A 27,954-nucleotide genomic window follows, 5' to 3' on the forward strand; every position below is an offset into this window, starting at 1 on the left:
TTTATCTATATCTACTTTAAGCATACTTATTCTTTGAACTTTTAGATTTAACCTACGGTTATCATCAAAATTTCGTCTTCTTTGTTTGAAGTCGAAAGACCTAACCTAAAAATAATCTAATTACTTATTCAAAAATTATTATTATCAGCACCATCATAATTATTATACCAAAACGAAAAAAAAAACAACCTTTTCTTGGCCAAATACCATAAAGAATAACAACAACAACAACAACGTCACCCTCACACAACAAACCACTATTGTCGTCATCATCAAAAACAGCAGCAAAATGCTTAATCCAAATCATCCCGGCTCGTCGAGACGTCCATTCTCGAGAAACGCTCAAGCCCGAAATCATCGCGGACGTATGCTCTTCTCTCCCCATCCACATCATTCTCAAAGGAATAATAATCACAATCATGGTCAGTGGTATAAGGATATGGATCCTTGGAATTCACTTGGGTAAGAGTTTTGTTTATCGATTTAAAATTCTCATTGTTATTTTCTATATGAAAAAGAAAATATTTATTCGCATCCTTAAAAATATATATATATCTACATACACACACCAAAAAATCAAAAAATAAAAATGTTGTTATTAAATATTTAAATTTGATATATGAACCTTTCAACAACAACAAAAAAAATATGTTTCCCTTATTCCATCACTCTCTACCACCATTTTACCACCGTCCACCTCCCTTCTATAAAAATCAATACCCCACACCCCAAAACCCCCACCAACCACCGACCGACCAACTCAGAAAATAACCGACAAAAAGTTGTAGAACATCTTCCACAAACTGCTTTCCATCCTTTGAACTCCTTCTAACCGAATTAAAAAAACGATAAATATTTCAAAAAATCTTTAAAAAAAAAACATTTGCTTTAGGTTAAAGGGTGAATTTTGTAATTAATAAACAAAAAAATAATATAATAAATCGATTAATAATAATTTTATTGTACGTTGCTCCCTAATTTGTTTCGTACTTATTTTCCATTACATATTTTTGTTTCTCATTTCCTTAATTTAATTTTGTTAATGTTAATTTTGTTGGTTTATATTTTACATAATAATTATAATTTAATTGGCACCAATATCGTAATTCTATACATTTTGTATACGTTTTTTCGTAATTCTACTGCTTCAAAAGTACTCGTACTCGTATTATATAAAAACAAAAATTTAATTAATCCTTAATTCATTTAAAATTAACCCATTTTTCATATATAATTTCTTTTATATAAAAAAATCGTTAGCAAGAAGCGGGTTTTATTTCTCATTAAAATTTGGTTTAATTTTCTTCCCTACTCATAGTGCACTTAATTTTTATTTGTTTGTTTTGTTAAATAAAATTTGTATTTTTTTTTGTTCATTTAATAATAATTTATTATTCCCTGACTTTGGTTTTAGAAAATTAAAATCTTAAAGAAAAAAACATTTAGACAAAACGGTGTTTTTCTTATTATTTTCCTTTCGTGTTCGTTTTTAAATAATATAATTTCTACATTTTTATGTTTATCCATTAAATTTTTTTAAACTTAACTTAGAGGAGCCTAAATGTTGAACTCTCAAGAATGTATTTGTTTATCTGTCACAATTTGTTGAGAATTTGCAATAATTTTTAGTATTATACCTACTTTCTTTAAAAATATGTTTCATTTTTAATTTAAAAAATAAAGTACATAATTTATACATTAAAACTAACCACTAATAAAATTTAAAGAAACAAAAATGGAGATTTTAGTTGTAGTAGGTTTGCTGCTGTTTTATGTATGTGTTTCTCTCATGAATATTGTTTTTATATTTTTTTTTTAATAATTTTAGTTTTAATTTTAATGCTTTTTTGAAGAATTAATGCACTTAAAAACAAATAAATAGAAAATGTAAAAAGTTAAAAAGAAAAATACTTTTATTAAATATTGAATATGTGTGTTGCTTCAATTTTATGCTATTTTTTAAGAAGGGTGTTCCAAAAAAAAATTATTTATATGCACGTTTTTAAAATAAAATGGTTATATTGGGTTAACATTTTATTTAATTCTTTAAAGTGAAATTAAATGCTTAAACAAGTTATTAATAGCATTAGGTGTGTTATGTGGGAATAAGTGTTCATTATTTTGTTTCATTTCCCATTACTTTTAGACCATAGATGTTTAATTTTTTAGTGTATTTCTAATATAATTTAAGAATAATTTTATATGAACTGCCGTATTAACCATTTTAGGGGACCTTCTCTTTTATTTGGACCAAAAAATGTCAAAACTGCCAACTGTCAACAATTGTTGCTCAAAGGCTGTTTCACACTACACAAATTTGGTAGTTTTGGGGTAAAGAGAGCGGCCAAAAGCGAGTAAAATAACTGCCCCTTATGATAAATTCTGTCCAAGAAATTTCCTTGGGCAGAAATTGTTGGTCTGTCAAATGCCATATTGTGGTAAATTGACTGTTTTTCGTTTCGTTCGGTTTTTTTCGCAATAATGACATACAATTTTTGCCAAGAAACTGTTGAATACATTTTGACAGTTTTCTTCTCACTGACAAAATTTCAGCCCAAATCTTAAAAATTTGACAGACCAACAAATTCTGCCTGAAAATCTTGGGAATAAATTTAATATGTGTGTGAATATCCCAACACTATGCATATTTTTTTAATACGAGCGTGTCCAATAAACATGCATCACACTGTGAGAAATTAAGGAAGGAATTGTGTGTGGCCCAGGAATAAGCGACTTAGTCCCTGATGTACATAAGCACAATGCATTATATTCAACAAGAAATTGAGGTGCAGTGTTCGCAAAAACCTGAAAGTTTGAATTCTGTTTCGAGTTTAAGAGAAAAAAGTTTGTTTTTGTCATTTGTTAACTTTGATGGAAAATTAATAACACTTTCGCGTTCAACATTGGCGAAAACCTATATACAGACATTTTGATCAAAATCAGCCATTTTGAATTTTGACTATTCGACTTTAGATTCGTGCGTTTCGACGTAATTCCAACATAGACTTTGCAAAAACCTTAAACGTATTTATCTCAAAGTCATGTTTTCCAATATAAATTCAAGCCAAGGATTTTATCTATCGATCCGATTGTCTGTGTTTAAAGTATTCTTGACTTTACTTTTTTTCTAGGACTTATACCTAAAATGAACATCAACATTAAATTGTTCATAGTTTATAAACAATACAAAAAAGTACGCTCACATTTAATTTTTCATTTGAAATGTCAATTATGCAAAACATTTTTTAGTTGTATTAATTTTATGATAAAACTATTAAAACCAGAAGTTCCTAACTCCTGCATTATCCCACCAAAAATTAAAAAGCTTTACCTCATTTTCATCCAAACCAAAGAGAAAGTCCTTGTAAAAGAACGAATTTGACTCGTTGAAACAGAAGACACTTTTCTGTTCAAAGCAGTTGTTAAAATTTAAACAATGCTTAAAATTTCCAACGTTCAATAGTTCTTAAGATTTTCGAGTTACGTACACCAAAATCTTTATTTGCTACATGAACTAGCCAACCCATTAATTTTGGGCAAATTGGGTGCTTTTCATAGCATTCTAATAGCAAACAATTGGAAAAGGTGTGCATACTAAACATTTACTTTTGGCCAACATTAAAAAGCTTTTTTGAGACAGTTGTGGACCAAGGTCTGCAAGGCAAGGCAAATTGAGATGATCTACGGGTAGCTTGAAAGGACATCATTAATTTAGAATAACTTCACACGCACAAGGCCTAATTTATTTATATAATTTTTTTATTTTTCCTGTTTTTATTTTCTTTTTGTTCAAAATTTACGAGTGTGTTCAATGAGTAGATCCTCGTGAATAATATTTGTAGCTTCTTGGATTAAGAAGACTTTTGAGTTTTTACTGATTAACAAAGAATCTCTATTTTCTTGATACCTTTTCCTTTTCAAAAACTTAGTGTTAGTTACTAAATGACGGAGTAGTCCCAAAACATGATCCACTGATGTGTGACTGCTTCCTTCTGCCAATTGTAATGGTCGTAAGAGTTGTTTGATTGTGACCTTTTTAACAAAGCTATTTCAATTTTATTCTCATTTTTGAATATTTTCTTAGATAAAATAACAAAATTTGAATATTTATCTTGTAACGGAATATTCTAAACAAAAATTTGAGTTCTTTCTTGCATGGAAAATGTTTAAGTTCTTTTAGGTTTGACACATTTGCAGGGATTTTAATTCCATGAACAATAGTAACAACAAATATATTGAAATAAAAGTAATTCTTAACTAAATCAAATAACCTTAAGAAAATTGAGCAATAAATTGTAAGATCTGGTCTACTTAGTGTCCAGAAACGAGACTCATTAAAATAGTTAGTAACTTAAGAACTAGTATTTTTTTCTTTGATATTATTTTAAAAATAAAAAAAATATCTGAAAAAAGTCTTAAAAGTTAAACAGAGAGAAAATAGTTTAATTTTGTTATTCCTTTCCAAGAACTTTTAAACGTAACTCATATCTAGGCAAGAGCAGACCAAAATGCCGATACTCCTTCGAAATCGAATTCTTATTTTATTTTTGAATACAATTTTTTTATTTTTAGTTAGACATTTTATGTTCTTCTGTTGTGCATACCCTAATTTCAAAACCAATTGCATGAATTTAAAAAACTTGATTAGCAATTTCATTTAGCTACCTCATTTTCACAGAAATTAAAATTGCTTGTAAAAGCTTTAATAACTGTTAGGCTTGAAAAAATTATAAATATATGAACCACGAATGGAACACCCTTTCAGTTTTTTTTTTTTCACAAAATAATTGTAAGTGCATTTTTTTAACAAAATCAACAAAAAAGTATTAAATTAAAACGAAAAAAAAACATTAAAATAACACATTTGAAATGGAATTTATATTTTTAAGGTAATTTTGCATCATACAATTTCTTTCAAAAATTACAATTAAACAAGGGTTAGTGTTAAAAGCAAGCATTATTTTTTAAACCATTTACCTAATAAAAATCTATTATATATCTACTACTTAGAAAAATACACATTTTTACCTTTGCTTTTAATGTTTTACTATATAAATATAAATAAATACATATATATATAATTATATATATACCTATTCGTACATATACTTCCATATACATTTTTATATACTATTATATAAATATTGCAATGTATTCTGTTAAATATATATTTCTTTGGCTGTGATTAAAACATATTAAAAAAAAACACAATTCAAATTGCATCAGCTAACCAAATTTACAATTAAAAAAAAAGATATTTTCGAAACAGTTTTTTCGTTCTAGCTTTTTGAGTTTTGGTTTTACAGAAAAAAAAACAATTAATCTTTTGGGTCTCACGTTTATTTTTGTGTATAGTATTTTTAGCCTACAACAAAAAGCTTGATTTGTGTAAGTAATATCTTAGAGCCATGGTTACATTTTATTCATTTGGAAAAAAATAAAGAAAGAAAAAACTTAAAAACATTTGCCAATGAATTAAAAAAGAATAAAAACAAAAATTTAATACAAGTAGAAAATATTGTCGCAAAAAAGCCAAAAAAAAATTAAGTTTAATAAATCAGCAAGCAAACAAATTCTAAGCAAATTTCGCTAAAACATTTCTCCAATCAAGATCAAATTTCAAAGAAATATTCGAAAGCTTGAAACAGTTTTATATTCGTAAATAATAATAGCTATTGATTTCACTATTTTCCTAAATGGAATAAGTACTCAAATTATAACGCAGTGCAAATCTTATTTTTAAGATTAGTTGTAGAACACATTTTAAACACTTGTTGAACGAGATTTGTGTTCAGACTTCGGATTTAAATACAAAATTGAACCATATCTTTAAAATGTATTGGTTCTTGAATAATTGACATAAACTTTAAAGTGTCAACATTGTTAAATTCCTATCAAAACTTCTACAAACATAGTTTCCAAAACACAATAATCCATTAGAGCAACAAATGTCAAATCTTCTAAATCTTTGAAAAAATTGCAGAAAATGTTGTCCTGACTAAAATGACAATTTTTACATTCACAGCTTTGGACAAAATAATAGCAACACTTCCTAATTATAAGCAATCCATTCGCTTAGGTATAGAGCCCACCAACTCCTAGGACTTTTCTTGTGGAATCGAATTCCACATTTCTTGGTCAATACTCCATAAATCTGCTTTGATGGAAGATTTTTACTTACTAATATACATTTAGAATTTAGATGTGGTGAATGAAACCAGAGAAACCAGAGCTTTGTTGACTTTACCGTGCGGAAACGCCATTTAAGTTGCATATTTCCGCCAGTCCACAGAAACTTGACATTTACCACCATGTCAACATATGACTTCTTTGTCACTATGCCATTTATAACGAATATTGGAATATATGCTGTCACCTCCATCTTTCCAGTTAGTTTTGTATACCGCGGATTGTAGGCCTGACATCTGGCGATGAATACACTGAGAGTGTGTACTTTTTTTTTTAGTAAGGGCACCTCCTGATTCTTATTGCTAGCTGCTGGTCTTTTGAGGACATAAACGGATTCATTTCAGCTTTTCTCACCAAGTGCAACGTAGCTTTATGCATTGCAGTCACGGACACAGACGCTCTCCGTTTTCTTTAAAAGTGTTGCACATTCTTGCAGGGAGTAAAGTTCCTTTTGCGATCTCTCTTATATAAGTGCGCCACTTTTATGTAGAGCTTAAATCTCTTCGTGGCTTATTAAAAAATCTTTTTCAAGTTAATAGCAATTTGTTTAAACTTTTATTAAAATCTCAATTTTTTGACCAGAAAATTTTGTAGTTTCAATCTACTGTGAGCATAACATTCCAAATATCTTTAAATAACCGTTATATTAACATAACAATTTGTTCACATGTTCGCCTGGTTAAAGTGAAAAATGTAGTATTACTTAAGATAAAGAAGCGTTGCAATTACCTTGGCCATAGCTGTAATTTGCTATCTAAAAATTTTTAGTGACAGTTCTTTATTAATTGTCAGTCCCTAAATCGTTAAAGATTATAATAAATTGGTTTATCGAATGACATCGGTAATAAACAAAACCGACCACTGAACATGAACTTTTAAGTTCAGAAAATCCACCATTTATTTCTATATGTAAAACAAAACCGCTGATAAAAATGTATTAATAAATTAATAATTGAATCTTAAGTTAGGACAAAAAACATACAAAAACACAGAAGCCAGTCACGACTTGTGACTTGAAACAGATATTCAAAACCTTTATACTTTTACAAAGAGATAAACAAATAAATTCATTGAGGATAAATAATAATTAATTTAAGACTTCTCGGCAGGCAAAATTGTATTTTTGTTTTTATTTCGTTAATGTATTTGTATTTCAATTTTGAAAATAAAAGTTTTTTTTATAGCTAACATGGAAAATAAAGTTTACAAAATTTCCTCTTTATCCATAGATTGTAATGTTTAAAAAAAGAAGAAAAATTACTTGACTCTTGATTCTTCAAATGATTTAAAACAAAAAAAAAACATTCTTTAAAATTAAATGTTTCAAAAAAAAGTAATAATGTTTCCATTGAGTCAATTTATTTTTCTTCAGTAATGAATTTTAATGCATTTTGCACACTGCGGCTTAGATTTTAAATATATAATAAATATGCGTTACATTAATAAATTTTCTTTTTAATTTATTGTTATTTTTAATATTTATAATTTTTTCAAAAGTAAATCTTTTTTTGAAAAAGAGCATTTTCTTTCATATTAAAAGTATTGTGTCTGTGCTTACGGTACATATAAATATATATGCCACAAAACAAAGTAATTTTATTGAAATCAACAACAACAACAAATAGTGTCCTTAAATATGTGTATTTATATATTTGTTTTCAAATTTTAATTTTTTTCGCAATGGAATCCTTTTATCTCAATGTGTGAGTGCGGCTGATGTTTTAAATTAAAATTTTGAAAAAAGAACAAAGTAAATACCTTAATAAATTTAGTGTGGTTTAACTATAGATTTCAATTTTAATTTCATATCTTATTTTTTAAACTATGTGGTGAGCAAAAAATTAAAATAAAACTCAATGTTAAGCATGATTTTTCTTAAATATTTATATTTTTGTTTGTTTTCAATTAAAATTTAATTTGTAAATTGCACATGATTAAAGATAATTTATTGTACAAAAATTACTGAGAATAAAATTAAATAAATATTATTTTTGCCTTCACATTGAACCATAAACATAAATATTAGAAGCTAGTTTTAGCTTTATGTTTTTTTTTCTCTTGATAAGAGATGTAAGAAGTTGGGTGTTTTAAATTGATAACTACTTCCCCATCCGCATGTATTTAATTTGTATTTTGGAATTTTTAAGAATTTAAGAGCTTTCAATGTTGGTTTTCTTAAACTGCATAGGTTTTGCTACACAAATGAATTTTAAAACAAAAAATATAAAATTATTCAAATCAAAGGAGCTTTTGAAAAATCAGCTAAATCACTTTTTTACTTAGAACCTTGATTTTAAAATGATAATAACATTTTGAAAAACAAAAAACCCATTTTATGACTTTCGATGATTTGAATATATGATATTCATTCATTCACACACGGCAATCTTTCCCATCGTCAAATATAAAATTTCTTCTTAAACTTTAATGTTCTTAAAAGTGCCTACCGATTAAAATTTAATTAAAAGACCATAACGCCGGAATCCTGTAAAAAAGGCCTTATACCCTTAATTTTTAGTAAGTTCAAATTCTTGTTTTTTCTCATTATAAATTCCCAAAAGTTCCAAACAAAATTAACGCTGAAGTTGATTAATAATATCCAAAAATTCATTTCAAGCTAAAAAAAAGAAAATAACAAGCTCCAAAATAGATTTCAAAATCAATGAGGAACACCCACTAGATTCGCGCATTTCTTGAGCTTTTCCGATTTTTTCCACATAATATTTTTTTAAATTCGAAACAAACCAAAAACCGCTACCACTATATTTTTAAACTCTTCCAAGCACAAATTCTTTTCAAAAATAGATCGACGCTATTGTACAAAAAGATATAAATAGAAAATAAAAACTGCAAAAAGAATGCAGCCATATTAAAATCAAAATTAGACAAAATCATAATTAAAAAAAACTAGTTTGAATTTCCCTTGAAAGTTTCCATCTTTGTAGAATTGTTTTTTAATGTCACTGTTGTTTAACCATGTTTTTTTCTTTTAATATATAAATTACTTTTCAGCTGCTTCCTGTAAGAGTGAGATTGGGTTTTGTATTTATGGGGAAATGCTTCAAGGGAAATTCAAAATTTAGAAAAGCAAAATTTTAAGCAGAAAACAGCATAGTTTTTATATTAAAAAATTAAATCTCAATCCGTAGTGTGCATTATATTTTGAGCAAACAATATTTTGAAAATTAAAAAAAAAAAGTATAATGAAATGTAATAATATTGTTCTTAGTGTGCGTGTGTAAATATTTTTAATACCTTCTATATTTATATATATATATACATAAATTAATTAATATTTTTATACATATAAATATTGCATTTTGGCATTTATTCTTGATTTTTTCTTTTTTCGTTTTTTCTTTCTTCTTCATTATGGGTTTGTTTAACCACTGCATATTTGATTAAACAATATAATAAACAATTTACCAAAAAAAAATGAATTGTTACATATTATATACTCTATTTATTATATATAAAATTATACCCTGTAAAGCAGCGATGTACAAACAAACAGTAATAATAATTTAAACAATAACAGTAATAATAATGGAAGTTGTCCCAATAGCAAAGAAAATCTATTCCACACCAATCACACCAACCACAATCACAACAACCATCATTTCCACCATCAAAATCCCCTTTCACCCCACAATTATCATCACAATACTTTACAATATCCCAATCATAATCCAAATCCACCGCCTTTATCATCGTCATCTACATCGCCATCATCATTGTTGTCTTTGTCGTTGTCTTCCTCACCAAATTCCTCGCCAAATTCCCCACCTGCCAATTATCATCATCATTTAAATCACCATCATCATCACAATCATTATCATCCTGCACATTCACCAACATCTAGTACAACCATTATATCCCCGCTAACAAATCTTTCAACAACATCTACTACTACTACTTCTGCTACTACTACCGCTTCCAAACTGCCAACAATAAAAAATTCAACAACAACAACAACATTTAAAAAAATCCTTACCAATCCACAACCAACACAAAATTCCCCGCTGTTAACAAGTAGTGGTAGTGGCTTTATTGGTAACACTACTGATGTTGTGAATGTAAATTCTTGTACTGACATAATTCCAATCAATAATCATCATGCGCCTTCAACACAATTTCTCCAACATCACCAACAACAACAACACCATCAACAACAACAACAACAATGCCGACATGAATTGCATCAACAATTTCAACAACAATTTCATCAACAACTGCAACAACATCAACAACAACAACAACAACAAAATCATCAACAACAACCGCTCTCACCTCATATAAATATTAATATAAATCTAAACAATACAATAAATGTTATAACGAATAATGTTGTTGTAAATTCAACAACTGCCACTTCATCAACGATGTTCAACAACAATACGAACAATAACAACAACATATTAAATTTAAATAATAATAATACAAATTCACTTGTACCTGTTAGTAATAGTAATAATCAAAGATCTCAACAAATGATACTGAATAGAGCGGCAGGACCAAGCCATTCAAATAGTATCAATAACAACAACAACAATGGTTTAAACCATTCAAACAACAATATGGGTGGTGGTGATCATCAGCAGCTTAACCGTCGTGGTCATAATATGATGCCATCAATGATGATGCAAGTCGATCATCGCCGTCACAATGGCGGCAGTGGCAGCAGTGGTGGTAGAAATAATTTTATGAATATCGGTCTCGGAAACACCAACAATAATAACAACAACAACACCAACAACAATGCTAGCAATAATAGCGGTAACGCAACCAGCTCAGGGTTATTTGATAGACACAATATGGTGAGTAAAAAACTTATCGTTAAATTTCTTCATAGAAGTGCAAACTTTAAACTTTTTTTGCGAAGCATAACTGTCACACCAATTTGTATAACAATTTTTCTCTGTTATCCTGTTTTAATAGAAGAATCTTCGTCGTATTTAAACCTAATTTGAGAAAGTGGTTGGATACCACCCTTTTAAAGTGTTATATCCTCCAAATTTTCATTTTTGTCTTTCTATACAGATTAATCCTTACTACTCTGTTAAATTTCATCAATATGCAAGCATCAAAAGCGTCCCTTGGAAGTGATAACGTGTAAATCCAAAGTGGGTGGGCTCCACGCCCCTTAAAGGAATATTCTCAGATTTGTATTTCCGCCTTTTAATACACATCAATCACTCCGCGGCGATGTTCTCGGTAGTTCTTGCGTTCCTTGAACGTACGGGTGTTGGCTAATTGATTATTGAACCGGTCATCTCAAAGTTGGCCACTAAACGTTGAAGAGTCGACTGTGAAGGGCCACCACGACTTTTGTACAATGGGCGCAATGATCGCAACGCTTGCGTTAACCAACACTCATGTTGATAATAAAATTTTATCATTTGAACGTGCTGTTTAATCGTGATGATTTGACATAAGCAACTAAATAATAAACAAAAGATTTGAAGAAAAAAATATAGAGCACTATATTTTTTAAATTTAGCTCATGTGGATACAACACCCTGATTGCATAATTCTTGTGTTTTCATATGCACACCTACCACTCTAAATCGTAAGTTGCCTACCAAAATTCTACGATGTCGGGAAGTGCTTCATAATTTTTTTTTAATCCGTCCGTCAGTCAGTTAAGTTTTTTTCTATTTTTGAAATGCTTTATCTCAGAAACTATTTTGGCGTCAAAAGTGTAACAAATTTGAAGTTCTTGGCTTGATTGGTTCTTCAGAGGCTAAGATTGTTCATGTAAAATGTAGTGCAGAAACTTGGGACTACCGTATCCTATGATACGCTTCAATAGAAACTTATCTAATTTTTCCCACGAAAATGTTCCTATTGTTGGCCGTAAATTTATTACTTGACTTTACTTGACCTTATTATTGACATTTTATTAACATTTAAATAAAATTCATTGCATTCTAGCATTTTGAGAACCATGGAAGCTCCAGAAACTCCGAACTGCACATTGATACCAGATCAACTGAAATGTTAGACAGGATCAGCAATAACAACGCCAGCAGAATCATCAGTCCACAGCATCAGCAACAAAATTACCATCATAACAATAATAACAACAACAACAGCAACAATAATCAAAATGTTAATAGCAATAATAGTAGTAATAATAATTTGAATAGCAATAGTAACAACACTCAAACATCAAGTCCATTGTACTGCCCAGTTAATAACAGTAACAATAACAACAACAACAACAATAGCAGCACTAATAGCAACAGCGGCAATAACAACAACAACAACAACAACAACAGCAACGTCAACAACAATAGCAACAACCATAATAACAACAATATGGCTAGCAATGACCATCCTCATTCAAGTGGTGCGGCAGGGACTTCAAGTGGCAATAGCAGTGGCAACAATAATAGTAACAACAATGGCATCAAGTCCGATAGTCCATCCAGGAAGCGTAGACGCATCTCAGCACGCATGCCAAGCCAATCGCCACCTGCAATGTGGGAGCAACGACGTTCTCCACGCGTCACGCATTCGCAACAGGTGAGTTATTTAGAATTAAACATAATTTTGTGTCCAGGAACATTCGTCAATTGATTTTAAGTTTTACCATTCGCAGTCCCAAATGCAACAGCAGGGCAGTCCACCAATACGTCGTCCACGTCTCCGTGAAAATCAGGTGCATCCCCATTCACATGCAGCCTTGCATCACCATCCACAACACCACCACCAGCAATCGCAGCAGCAACAACGCTCCCCGTGGGAGCTATTGCAGCAAACGCCTCCACCGGCACAGCCACACCAGGCACCACCCCCACCACCACCACTTATTGTGGACATTAATCAAGTTCCTGTTAGTTTGCCACTAAGGCACGAACCCATTTGGGCTTATTCGTCCGGTCAGCATGCATCAATTTGTGCCTATCCAGCGCCACCGCGTCTGGCACCTTGTCAGGTAGAAAACTAAACTGTAACACTGTTCTTCTTGTATAATTTTTCTTAACACATGATTTACTTCCGTTTAAAAAGGTTCACAGTGTATACTCGCAGCCGTTTGCTCAAACTTGCAATTTAGGTAACCATCAGTTTGGTACGTTCCCCTCAAGTGCTCCACCGATTGCAGTGCCACAACCGCAACCACCACCGCCACCAACACAACCTCATCAGCCCAACTTCCACCCGGCTCATATCCCTCAACAGAGGCCTGATAGCATTTCCCTAGATTCACTTGATCACCATGGGCCACATGGACCTCATGGGCCACACGGTCCACACGGACCTCACCCACACGCCCATGCTCATCCACATCAACATCCACATGCCCATCCTGCTGGGGCCGCATCCTCAATTCACATCACACCGATTACAGCGGCTGCCGCACACCACATGCATTCCACAGCACAGGTGACTCAATTGTCAGCAGCTCCTCAGCAGATTTTCATCTCTACCGAGGTAAGTTCTAAAGACAACAAAAAAAGCAAACCAATATTGAATACCTCACTTATTAGCGTTACCTGCAGAGCCACCCCAACCAAATTGAACTGTTCCGTCAGGCCCGGCGTACATTCCCAGCACAGCGTCGTTTCGCTAGATTCCACTGGCCACCAGGTACCCATCCACATCATCCACATCGTCATCATGCTCTGCCTCATCAGGCTCTCGGTGGTCAACATCCAACACCAGTCCAGATTCAAGCTGGCATCATTAATCCTGGATTTTTACTCAATTTCCTGTAAGTTTCCATAAATACAATAACTAAATCAAAAGTTTTAACCTTTTTTGTTAACTTAATTTTTAGTGCCATGTTCCCACTTTCACCATATGGACAGCACGAGCTAAGCTCACCAGATTCCAACGAAACAGAAAATTATGAGGCCTTGCTGAGCTTAGCCGAACGTTTGGGTGATGCCAAGCCACGTGGGTTGGCACGAACTGAAATTGATCAATTGCCAAGCTATAAATTTAATCCAGAAACTCACACAGGTATTTTAAACACTCGTAGTAGGTTTGAGTTTTCTATAGAAAAAAAGTTCAAATTAAATCCAAGTTTTATACTTTTTTAGTATAAAACACAAAATGATAATAATTTGAGCTTAGTTTTTGGGAAATACAATGTTTTGTTTTTGAATGTTCGTTATAATAGTTATGAATTCTTTTTAGGTGATCAAACATCATGTGTAGTTTGCATGTGCGACTTTGAAGTGAGACAAGTTCTACGCGTTTTGCCCTGTTCGCATGAATTCCACGCTAAGTGCGTCGATAAGTGGCTAAGGGTATGTTTTTATTCTCTATATTTTTTTTTTGTTGTCACATTTCACATCAACATTACACACAAAAAATATTCTAGATCACATAATTTTGATAACTAAATCTTAGCTTTTTAGCTCAACCAAAAGCTGGTTTGATAAATTAGGTATTAGATCTTTTAGATTTATTTATAAAAAGTTCAGACGATATAAAAAGGACTTTAAGGTAACGCAAGTTTCTAGTATGACCAGCTGCCGAAAATTGCCTTCCAATTAAGGCAAGCAACTTTATTGGAAATTTGACTGGATAGGCAACAAAAATCTCCCATAACATCCAAGTCAAGTCTTCTTACGTCAAAATGTCAGCTCGTCAGCCTATAATTAATGACATCTTTGTATTTAAAATCTATAGTGTTATCATGGACGCCTAAAGATGGCGTTGGAAATTTGTTATACAAAAGTAAAGAAAAAAAAACTGCAATAGCTAATGTCGCCATAGCCACTTGGTGGATAAAAACCCACAACGATAGTACTATGGGTTTTATATACAAAGATGACATCTGAAAAATTAACTAAATGCCTTGGTCTTATTTTGCGTTCAAAACGTTATTCAAGAGTTAAGAGCAAGTCTATTTATTATGAAATGGCTAATTAAACCGAGCATAAATCAAGTGAAAGCTTTAGATTGCAAACCACGCGTATTAAAAGAACACCCATTATCATACTTCAACCTCACTAACTCAAACAGGTACACTAAGTGCCATACGTTCTGTTTTATGAAACTATTTTAAATTTCGGCCAATATGCTAAATATTAATAAATCAAAATTTTCCCTGAAATCATTTAATATATTGTTTTTTGATAATCATTGAAAACACTGGTCAACAAGGTTGTGCAGCTGACAACTTTTTGTAGGTTTTAATGGGTTTAGTTTGAATCCGACTTCAAAATTAACTATCACAACCATTTATAATCCTGTCGGAAATATTCCAATATTGTTAAAAGGTATTAAATGTATGTAAGTCGTTTTCAAAAAAAAACTTTCTTTGAATACAACTGTGTTACACTTTAAAAAACCTTACAACGAATTCACTTTACATATTTTAAGATTAACGTGTTTCAAAATAGGAACCTTTGTGTCAAACATGAAACCAAGGTCTTTTATTTCACTTAACACTGAAAGACTTTTATAACCAAGAACTTTAGACAGTTTGCGAATTGTAAACAAACATTGATGAATAGGTAAAAGTGAATAGGCCCCAAATGCCTACTCTGATGTAGGCCTAACAATACGTCAATCAAAATTAATTGATTATATTTAACTTTAACAGTCAGTTTAGGATTCCATAAATATGTTTCCGACCATTAAGGAGAACCAAGTTTAAATCACATTGTCATAAACTTTATATAAAAAATATTGTGCAAAAAAAAAAACAAATTATTTGTAATGGAGTGACCGTGCTGTCTTGGAATTATAATATTGAAAACGAACTTTTCAAAAAGTTTTGGAATCGCCGAAACTATTGAAACTGATCTATAGTTGTTAATTAAGTGCTTTGGATCACTTTTATAAATAGGACTTATCGAAAATATCTGTTACTCTTTTAAAAAGATTCCAATGATAAGCTATCTATTAAAAATTATTTTTAACACCTAACCAAGCGACATCGCATATTTAATTAGCAAAAAAAGGAAGAATTGAATCTACTACAGCTTTCAAATTTAGGTCAAGATGAGTTAAACCATCAAACCCATATTGACCTGTCAAAGAAAAAACACCGGTATCGACTTGAGAATTAAAACCCTTACAGATATAAATTATCACTGTTGGATACAACGTCTAAAAATAAATAAATAAGGTGGCACTAAGACCTAGTAACTTACAACTCTCAACCATTCATGTGTGCGAGTACTGTTGTCAGGGGTGAAGGCTAATTTAAGTAAGCTCTTTTCATGACAAGAATTACTTTTGGAGGATTCGCCAATTTCTCGCAAGTGGCAGTACCAGTGAAAAAACGTTAGATAGCACAGGCAGGGATCGCACTCAAATCCTCTGGCATGACAGTCAAACGCACTAACCATCATGCCACAGGTACTACAACAATACAATGCGAAAGAATTGCACGTTGCTTCGGTATCCCAAGAGAATTTTCCGTCAAGCTCCACCGAAATAAAGAATGCAGAGTTTCTGAGTTTTAAATTAGAAAAAAAGATGTTAAATTCTCAGCTGTAGAAAACAAATTCTTTAGATCTCTTTAAAGCCTTATTTTTAACATTATCAACATTCTTAACCTTTTATTGAGCCTATGACATTTAAAAGACGTTCTCCTATGAACCACATGGTCAAACCGCTGAACACCCTTAAACAAGAATAATTTGAAGATAGTGCTAGTACATAGAATCCAAAGATCTATCTACTATAACAAGCTTAAGTTTCCAATTTGAGGAATTTTAATAATTTTTAAAAGAATTCAAGTCAACCTCTCTGAAATTAAAAGTCAAATGAGTTCTTATAACTATGTTGAATATTAAATTTATGATATCATTACACTCACATTTTTAAATCACACAAACCAACTCCTGGTCAATTTATGTATTACAAATGAACCCATAAATGAACTACATTTTTTTTTAATTATTTTATTTAATTATTCTATTTAAATTTTTCATTTTAGTCGAATCGCACATGTCCCATCTGCCGTGGCAATGCATCTGATTACTTCGAAACTCATGATTAGCACTAAACATCAAAACAACGACCCCAAAACTAAAATTAAAATTCAATTTATTAATTTACTCCCTTGCTATAGCTCACTGTTTTAGTAAAAAAAGAAAACAAAACAACAAAAAAAAAAACATATTTATATAAAAACGAAATTTCAAAAAATGACTATACCCTATAAAATTTAGGGTTTGTAACTTAACTTAAGCCCTCCTCCGTGTGATGCCATGCTTAAAGAAAACTTCACCAAAAATATAATAAAAACAAAAAATGATAAATCTATCACAAAAAAAACAAAATAAGTAAACAAAATTAAGAATGAACTCACCACATAAATGTGTATGATGTATTTTAACACTGATAGGTATATTATATATATATATATATTATTATATTCGTAATGTTTTATTAACTTTTAATATATATTTAAAAACAAAAATACATATAACAACGCCTCTACATAGTTTTTATTTTCGAACCAGAAAAAATATATATTTTAAATTCTACGCTACATAAAATTAATAAACAAAAAGAAACACAACAACAAGGTTAAAATTAAAATTTAAAGAAAAAAACTTAGCACTATTTTAACAATTTTACTAGAAGTTATAACAAAAAGAAAAATAAACAACATAAAAAAAGAAAACTATATAAAAAATATAAATGTATATTTAAATAAAAAGCAATCTTTAAAAAAAACAACAAGAAAAAAAAACTTTGAAAATATATATACACGTATTAAATAAATTTCGTGACAAAATTTAATTTACAACAAAATGCCAATTTACTATAAAATTATTAAAGCAAAAATTAAATTAAAAAATAATATCGTTGTTGTGTGGTGTCGTGTGAAATAATACATTGAGAAAAAAAATATTAATAAGTAAATTTATAAAAATTTTGTATAGGTGTACAATAATATAACAATAAAACAATACATAGAAATATATCTAGCCCGAGAGAATATGCAATAACAATAATAATGTATGTAAATTAGTTTAAACTAAATCCGTATATAAGTAAAATGAAGTCTCGCCCCTCCTCTTCCTGCCCTCCGCGCACATTAAATTAATACACAATTTTCAAAAAATTAAAAAAAAAATATAAAACTTTAGAGAACTTTCAAAAATTTGTTCACTCAAATTTAGCATCAACAACAACAAAAACGTATATGAATTTAATAACTTATATCAAACAATTTATTGTCTTATAGATTTCTTGAAGATCTATAAGAAATAAAAAAGAAAAGTATACAATTTTTAAAGTAACATGAAAATATTAATAGAAAGTAACAAAAAATAATAGAAAACTCAAACAAAAATAAAGAAACATTCAACATTAAAAAATATAATAACATAGTACTGTGTGAACGTTTTTGTGTAGTCCTTTTCTATATGAGCTGTTTTTTAAAGTATTTTTTTAAAATATGTTATTTTTTGTACTAAAGAAGAAACAAAAAAAAAACAAAAAAAGAAATATGCTTTCTCTGTTTCTATGATATATAAAATGTATGATGCTCTTTTATGTATATTTTTGAAAATCTGCTTTTATATTGCCAAAAATGATAACTTCAATATACTTCAAAATAGCTCTTCATCGCAACTTTCAATTTTAATTTGAGTCAAAACAAAGTTTTTTTTGAAGAGGGAATGATTTATGATTTTTGTATCACAACACTCAATTGTCCATTAGTTAAGATTTTCTTTCAAAACTGAATTTTAATATCGAAAAAATAACAGTTTATTATTCTTTTAAGGATTTTGAACAACATATCACAATCATAGAATAAAAGTAACCTAACTAAAAAATAACTTTGACACAATAGGATACTAAGTTGAATTGTGCGATCTGGCTTATCCATATTTCGGTATCTTTTTCACCACAGGTCCTTAGATAGCCCATTTTAAGGTCTCTTTATTTCAAAATCAGAAGTTACGGAAAGTTTGAGTTTGGTCACTTTCATTCTCAAGGTGCGATATAACAGTTTTCCATTGATAGGATTAGAAGATTTCTGTCCTACTACAATCGTCGGGAAATCAGATATTTAGTAATTATACTATATCTTTATGACAATTAAAATGTATTCAAATCTAAGATATTTGTGCATATTTCAAATTAAATAAATGAAATAAATTTAATGAGGATACAGCTTGTGAAGAATCAGGGCCTAGTGACTTACAGGGATAGAGGAGGCCTACATTTTGTATGTCTAATCCATAAGGCTATTTTGAAAAAGCACTTTTCATGACAACTAAATAAAACAATAAAATAACTAAACTACAGGGTACAATATTGGTATTAAACTTCAGGAAGGATTTTTAAATATCATTACAAAAGTGGAAACGAATCTTGCGGCACTAGAAAAAAAGGAAGAATGCACAAATTTGAAAGTACTACAACGACACCATTATAGAAGACTAGGTTGCCAAACAGCGCGTATTTGTAATAGAGTACCTTTTCGTCCAAAATTGAATCTATCACTGGCCTGAGAAGAGCGGGATTCAAGCAAAGACTTGCTCATTCACCGAGGGTAACCTTTTGGATGAGAAAAGAATCGTGGTGCAGCATCGTTTCTAATTTTGTTCGACAGAACGGCTTACGACTTAAGCTACAGAGAGCAGTTAAACGAGTTGATGATGGGTTGAAGCAGGAAACAAGAATTTCGCAGCAAGAAGATGCAATATGTCATACCGCCGCAATCCTTAAAATATTGATTATTTCCGCAAGACGTTTGGCAACCAATTAATTTCGCGTAACTAATTTATCTGTGTTTCACTTTTTCTCGGACTGTTTGAAATCCAAAGTGTATGCATTTTAACAGCAGTCTTGAAATAGATGAAAGCTTCAATTCGACAACATTCAGCCAAGTTTTCAACGGGTACGTTAAGAAAAGTCTACGAACATTTGTGCCACCATCTGAATGACTATAACTTTTACAACTCACAAGCTGTCGATTCGACATCACTCTGCCAACATTTCAACGACTACGTTAAAAAAAAGTCTACGAAAATTAGTGCCGCCATTTGAATGACCTTATTTTTGTGCTTTCGAAATAAACGTATGAATGTATCAAAAAAACTATCCTTCACATCTCTTTTCAAGACCGCAAGATTCGTTTTCAGCTTGATATCTTTAAATGTTTTCTATTTCTTTGCCGGACAGTGTATACTCGTATGTTTAACGAAGTTGAATGTCAGATAGATGGCATTCTTTATGATGTAACGCCTGGACTTTTTTTTTAACTTTATTCAAAATATAATTCACAAAATAAGCCCTCATTGATGGATTATTTTTTTTTTCAATATTTATCTTCCGAAGCGATTTTGGAAAACAATGTCTTTCGTAAGTAAATTGAATAGAAAGGTCTTTTTTGTTACAAAAACATTGTAATACGTTTCAGAGGCAAGCATTTTCAAATTTTTGTCATAGATGAAAACTATGGTTTTATAACCACAGTCATTTTTTTAAGTTCCATTGGTTGAATATATTAATAAATATTTAATTATAAACATTATGCTGATTAAATTTCTAACTTCGAGATATAACTGCATCTCTTTTGGGCAATTGAGTGTTTTGTTCTTTTCACTTATAACAATATTATAATTTACTTTACTGTCCATAGTTTCAAAAAATTTTATAAATACTAAAAGTATTTTAATTTTTTTGTTTCATTATTCGTTTAACAACATTCATTTGTTTAAATTCATATTTCATTAAAATTTCTTAGTTTTAAATATTTTCAATATTATCTTGTGCCTAATTTTTCCTCTTTGTATTTTAGTTATGTTTCTATTATTATTTTATCTATATCGATAAATACTTAGTTAATTATTTTATAATAATGAAATACAACATTTTGTATAATTTACACTATACGCTTTGATTCCAAAATATTTAGACTAATTATTGATTTTATTTTATAAACATATTCTTTTTTGTTAATAACATTCTTATAGTAAAAAATATAAGCATACACAATTGAATGAATAAAATATGTGTGATTAATTTTTTTTTTTGGAACTTAGTTCAACATAACAAATAATAAAATTTGTGTGGCTCATTCTTATTCAAATTGGACATCTTGAAATGGTGCGATAAATCATTACGATTTATGTTGTCTTTTTCTACCACACCTACCTGCTCTTCAGGCTTGCAAAAAAATGCAATCTTTTGGGAATGCAATCATTATAAATAATTTGTTCAATTCATATTTAAGATTGCAATGGTACTTTAAATTTGGCAGTCACAAATTATTTGACCTAAAAAAGACTGCAATCATTTTCCTCCAATCAAAGGACTTAAAAAAATGCAAAGACTTCAAGTGAATACAAAGAATGCATGAAGTCTCAAGTGATTGAGACTTGAGATCAATTGACTGTAGTCAAAAATGATTGGAGAACAAATGAATGCCGTCTTTTAAGGTCAAATGATTGGATATTGCACAATTAAGCCCCAATCTTAAGGAATGAATGCAATCTTTATATTGAAATCATAAAAGAATGCATTCTTTTACAAGCCTGTTACGCTTTCACTCAAAAATGTAAAATAATAATTGTGTTCGGTTGCTGTGTATTATTTTCTCCATATACATAAATATAAAATATTTAATAATAGGGTGGTGTTTTTTTTTTGTTTTTTTTTAAATAAACATATTACATACTTGTTTCGCTTCCAATGTGCACAACAGCGTATCAGTGTTCTATTTTTAATGGAATAAATAATAATAAAAAACAATTTTAAATAAAATTAAATAAAATTAAAGTAAGATTAAAACCAAATAAAAAAGAATTACATACATTTTAATTAAATGTCGTGTGTGTGTGTGCAATCGCGAGAATATATAAATAAAAATAGTTTTTGACTTTGCAATTTTACGAAATAAAACAAAAATCTTATCAGCAATACTAAAATATCTATCAGTTACATAATTTGCTATTTAATTTGTTATTTTGTTTCTTTCTTTTTTATATAAATTAGAATTTTACAAGAACAAAAAAAATATAGACTTAACCATTTTTTTGTGAACAAACAGAAAACAACAAAACAAAAAATAACTTTGCACCCGTGATTTTATGAATGCAGTATGTAATAAAATTTATATTTAACAAACAACATAATTAAAATAACATAAACAAAAATAGAGCAAAACCAGTCGAGAATAGTTTATATAATAATTAAAATTAAAACAAAAAAAAACATAATAAATATATATACAATTTTGCTGTGATGTATGTTATATATAAATTAACAATTAAAAAACAAAAAAAAGAACATTAATATTAGAAATTTTTCATAGAATTTTCTTACTAACTTTTTTTTTGTATTTCTATTCATGTTTATGTTTTTGTTATTCTCTTTTTTCTTGTCTTCTTGTGGTCTCAGTATACATTTAAGTATATGGTTTCTTTAAAGTTATAATTTTAAATGAGGTGTTTGCATTTTATTTCACCCCAGTGTTTTTTCATATAGGGTGCCTAGTGCAATTACAGAAAGATGAAGCAAGGCCCACATACAAGCTATTTGCCCTTATTTAAAGAGAGTAAATCGCCCTATTAAGAATGATCACCTTTAAATTAAGACTTTTTGAGTTCGAATCCTTACAATAAATGCAATTTTGAAGACCAGGTTTCTGACATTCAATACAATAAGAAATGTGTTTTATTCCATTCCAATTAATCTTCGCTAAGATTTCAAGCTGATGGATACAAATATTTTGTTTTAACTAGACTTTGAAGTTATTTGGTATTCCATATTTCATGCAAATTCTTACCGCGGTTGCGCATCAAATGGTCAATGGGCTAAATCTAATTTGGAATATTCTTTGTTAAATTTCAAACGGTATTCACGAATAAATGCTTTAATGTTGGATTCCAGTTCCTCAAGCGAAGCGAGCTTGTTGCTATTGAGAACAGCCTCAGTATAACCCTACAAAACTAGTCTAAGAGTCGTCAAATCTCACGATCTAGGAGGCGGTCTCAAAAATAAAATTAAGTGTTCATCGAACTCGAATTCATTGTTACTCGTGCTGTGAAACCACATATTTAGCTTTTTCATTCACAGTAACGTTGCATCATCTTTAAAAGAAATACGGCCCAATAATACTCGTTATCCGCACCAAACAGTGATGTTTTCTAAATGCATTGATAGCTTTTATTGTTTTGCTTAACTATTCATCTAACCAGAAATGAGATTCGTCGTTTTTAAATGCAGTTACACTAAAAATTCGGCCTGCACTTGCACCCGCTGTGTTCATAAAGGTTTCACACCTAAATTTGTCCGTCTTGTCTTGTCTTGTCTTGTATTTTAAAAATAGTCGTTGGGTTTAACTGATTTAGCTGAAAAATGTGTGTCTTGCTAAAAAAGTTGGTTGCCAAAGTCATTTGCAGGGTCTTTGAGTATTGTATGGGTTTATGCTTGTCCAATTCTTTCCGGTTCTTCGGGATGAATTTTCGTGTACAATATTGAACATTTTTATTTTCTACATGTTTAGGGTTTTGAAAGACAAGTTTAACAAATTTCTTCTTTAAGATATTCCTTTTTTAAGGTTAGTTTAAAACAGAGCAACATTACTGAAAAACCGGCCCTTAATAAATTTTGAAAAAACTGTGTTCTTGACGTTGTAAAATGTGCTTAGGCTTTCATTTGACTTAAATCTGTTTTCACTGAGTGTTTCTTACGGTGTTGGTTTACACTTTTTGCATGCAAATATTAAACAAATAAAATAAAACTATATTTTTTGATTTTTTTATTTGAAAATAAAAAACAAAAAAACATACTTTCCTTTTTTTAGTTCCTCTACATAAAAATATAAAATATACGAACTTTCTATCTCACTCGATCTTTTTATACTTAGAACCAAATAAAAACTTAAAAACAAAAAAAAAACATAAATGTCTCTTCCATTCCAAAAGCAAAAATACACATAAATAAATTTTAAAAAAACATACAAACAAAATTGAAACAAAATGTAGAAAAATAAATTCTGTACTACTAAAAATATTAAAAAAAAGGACTGTATCAACAAAAAAAATTGTGAAGTCATAGGTATGATTTTTTTTTCTAAAATTAAATTGATATCCTCTTGTGGTTTTTGCTTTTAAGCTGTTTTCATTAATTTAGAAAATAAAAAATCAATTGTTTTTGTTTTTAATTCTTATGTTAAAAAATTATTGTTTTCTTTTCTTGTATTCTTAGCTTCGATAATACATTATTGTTGTTTGTATGTTATATGGGTTTAAAAATAATGTGTTTTTTTATATATAATCAATTCTACAAACATTTTGTAATTAGCTATCTTTTTTAAAAAAATTATTATCTTGAGTGACAGTTTTTCATTGGAAACGCGTTAAATGAAAAATAAAGAAGTCAAAAGAAATAAACATACAATACATTAAAAAAAATAAGAAGATAAACAAAAGTTTATTAAAAAGATTTAAACAAAAAATTAAATAAATACATTTTAGGCTTCTGCATGGAGTGAATTATTATACATATATAAAAATAAAGAATCGACAAAAAATATTTTGTAATAAAAATAATTAACAATAAAGCTCTTATGAAAAAAAGAAGATTTTTCGTCTGTTATTGTTTAATATGCATTGCCTCGAATTTGTTGGTGAATTTAGGGACGTGATTTGGGCCTGCACTTATAAAAAAATTCGACTGACCCAATACATTAAAAGTAACGGCGTCGTTCGTCTGCTAATTGGATCTTGAAGCAGTTGATTTCAATTTTGTTCGAAATATAATTTTTTTGCGTTTTTGCGATTAGTCTATTTTTGGATAAATGGGTACATGATTTGGGAGTTCACCTATCCATGCGAGATTAACGAAGTTACTGTTGGGTGCGGATGGCTTGAGGCGTTATTGGTCCGTGCTTCTTCGAAAATAATGCTGTCGAGGCCATCACTGTCAACGAATATTGAAGTAGGTCGTTTTTATGACATTAACACCAAAGACTTATGGTTTGAACAGAACGGCACTAGTTTATTTTTTTTAGTTTTATTTACTTCATAAATATATAGTTATGTTTTACTTTATTGAACTTAACACTTACAACATTAATAGTCGACTGACACGAAAGACTTACTTACTAGCTTACAAAATTGGACTTACGATCTAGACTTACGATAAAGTTTGATTTTTCCAGCGTTATCTTCTTTATGAGATAATGCGGGAAAGAGTAACTAAAACAATGATCATGTACTTATAGGGTTGAGTAAGAATGTAGCATATTTGATTATTTATTTATTTATTTATTTAATTATCATCAATTAGAGATTATAATAACTCTTACAGACTATAGAAATACAAAATTTGTCTTAACATAAATTTTAGTCAATTAACCAGAAAGAATAAGCTGATCATATTTTTAAATGCATCTCTACTCAAATGAAAATTAAAATAAATAAAATCAGATATTTATTTAATTTCTCTGACACAGCGAGATATTGGCTCGTTAACAGCATAATTTACCCTATGATATACCTCATGGAATAAACAACGATTTCTAAGCACTCGAGTTGGAGCATGTAAATTTATAAGAGACAATAAAAACGGACAGTCAATATGATAGGATAAAATATTTTTAATGAACATTATAGAATATATTTTGCGGGGATTTTCTAAGGTCTGAATGCCAAGAAGTTGACACCGAGTATTATAGGGTGGCATAACATCAGCGTTCCATCTAAGTTTATAAATAACTATTCTTGTAAATTTTCTTTGAATTTTTTCAATTCTAATAGAATGAGTTTTGTAAAACGGATTCCATACCACACAGCAGTACTCCAGAATTGATCTAACATAAGCAATGTAAAGCGTTTTTAAGGTATAGGGATCAGTTAGACCTTTAGAGTTGCGGATAACAAATCCAAGCATAGAGTTGGCCTTGTTAACTATGAATTCTAAATGATTACTGAAGCTGAATTTAGAGTCAAAAATCACTCCCAGATCTTTTTTGGTTGAGACTCTATCGAGAACTTTGTTCTCAATGTGATAATCATATACAAAAGGAGAAGATCGGCGGGAAAATGAAAAACATTGACATTTAGAGATGTTGAGGTTCAATTTGTTGATTTTACACCTAGTTGATAAGCTTTGAAGATCTTTTTGAAGAAGCACACAGTCTACCGGATCATTAATGCATCTCAGAAATTTGAGATCATCGGCAAACATTAAAGAAAAGGAATGTAAGAGAAAATCAGGAAGATCATTTATGAGTATAAGAAACAAAAGTGGTCCAAGATGGCTACCTTGGGGAACACCCGAGGAAACATCTATTGGACTTGAGACGATCGAATCAATACGGACATATTGAATGCGTCCTGTAAGGTATGAACTCAACCAATTTAACAAGTTAGAATGTATACCTAGTTTTTCCAGTTTATGAATCAAAATTTTATGGTGAAATCTGTCAAATGCTTTGGCAAAATCCGTATATATGACATCGACTTGAAATTATTTAAAACCAAGTTGGAGAAAATTGTAAGATTTGTAGAAGTTGATCTACCGGATACAAATCCGTGTTGAAATGGGGATATAGTCTCTTTTAATAAAAACGAAAGCTTATCGCAAACAACTTTTTCAAAAAGTTTTGGTATTACGGATAACTTGCAAATCGGGCGGTAGTTGGATATGTCCTGTTTTGGACCACTTTTATGGATAGGAGTTATAAAAGATGTTTTCCATTCGGAAAGAAATACACCTTTCTCAAGTGATCTGTTAAAAATAAAACAAAGTATTCGAGACAGGGAAGGCGCACAACTCTTTAAAATAATGGGAGGAATTTCGTCTGGACCAGCATTCTTATCGTCATTCAAGCTCAATAAAACTTTCTCAACTTCAGTTATGTTAAAACTTAACTGACCAATGTTAACCGTATTATTAGATGGTGCCAAAGAGAAAGCATTATTGTTATTTGAAACTAAATAATTAGATTTGAAAAATTTGGCAAAATTATTGCAAATGTTAGATAGGTCAGTGTACATGACAATATAAAAATTTACATTTCAGTGTTTTGATATAACTAAGTCTTTTATGGTTTGGCCGAAGGTTATCTACCAGAGTGACATTTTAATTTAATTTTTACATTTTGAAAAATAAAAAGCTTAAAACATTAAATTTATTATTATTGTGTGTGGTTTAACCTCTTTAAACTTTTTCTTGTGGGACTTCCTAAAGTTGTGGGTCTATGCGAATAAGCCCTAAACCACCGAGGCCTTCAAAGGGATCATAACCGATGCTAAAATTTATACCCCAAAGTCATCGAAAACTGGAAATGAAATTTAAGTTCAAAATCGAGTAAAATTGTTTTCATGGTTCTATTATTCGATCCATTTCATAACTTCGAATGCTTTTCGAAATCACTTTAAGTAAATTAAGGTAGGTAGGTAAAAATGGCGATCTCAAGGCAACCTAGCCTGAGATCCAATTAGCGCTGTAGTGCACCGTTTTGATACAAAAAACTCGTTTGACCTGTGATTGAAAGGGACAGATTTATAGAGAAGCTTCATAGCGATTAAGTTAGAGCCATTTTTCGCATTGAGAAAAAAGATTAGGTCTCTAATCTTTGTTCCAGATAGCTCATCAAGTTCGTGAAAGAATGCTTTACCAAAGTATTTCATTCTAGTGTTTGCATTACATTTGCAGAGGAAATGGATTATCGTTTCACTTTGTCTTTGGTCACTACAACTACGGCAAAAGGTGTTGTAGGAGATACCCAACTTCTACGCATGAACTCCTATAGGCCACTGTCCGGTACAAACCGCAACAATCCTGGCTATGTCTTGCCTTGGCCTGCACAGAAGATCG

General features: G+C 30.1%; 1 protein-coding gene across 7 annotated transcripts in view; it reads left to right on the forward strand.

Annotated features, from left to right (window-relative positions):
- Window positions 1-20,524, forward strand: part of LOC129939379 (myb-like protein I) — a 104,443-nt gene extending 83,919 nt beyond the window's left edge. For 4 of the 7 annotated variants that reach the window (XM_056047370.1, XM_056047369.1, XM_056047368.1 and 1 more), the window contains 9 exons: window positions 46-462; window positions 9,683-11,006; window positions 12,124-12,717; window positions 12,779-13,129; window positions 13,204-13,626; window positions 13,683-13,906; window positions 13,973-14,157; window positions 14,335-14,447; window positions 17,096-20,524. In XM_056047370.1, the coding sequence (XP_055903345.1) occupies window positions 290-462; window positions 9,683-11,006; window positions 12,124-12,717; window positions 12,779-13,129; window positions 13,204-13,626; window positions 13,683-13,906; window positions 13,973-14,157; window positions 14,335-14,447; window positions 17,096-17,158 (3,450 nt within the window). In that variant the 5' untranslated portion in view covers window positions 46-289 and the 3' untranslated portion in view covers window positions 17,159-20,524. The remainder of the gene's footprint in view (window positions 1-45; window positions 463-9,682; window positions 11,007-12,123; window positions 12,718-12,778; window positions 13,130-13,203; window positions 13,627-13,682; window positions 13,907-13,972; window positions 14,158-14,334; window positions 14,448-17,095) is intronic. The other 3 variants (XM_056047373.1, XM_056047374.1, XM_056047372.1) reach the window with 3 other exon arrangements.
- The last annotated feature ends 7,430 nt before the right edge of the window (window positions 20,525-27,954 follow it).

This window comes from Eupeodes corollae, chromosome 1 (genome assembly GCF_945859685.1).
Source record: "Eupeodes corollae chromosome 1, idEupCoro1.1, whole genome shotgun sequence".
In the NCBI taxonomy this organism is placed as follows: domain Eukaryota; kingdom Metazoa; phylum Arthropoda; class Insecta; order Diptera; family Syrphidae; genus Eupeodes; species Eupeodes corollae.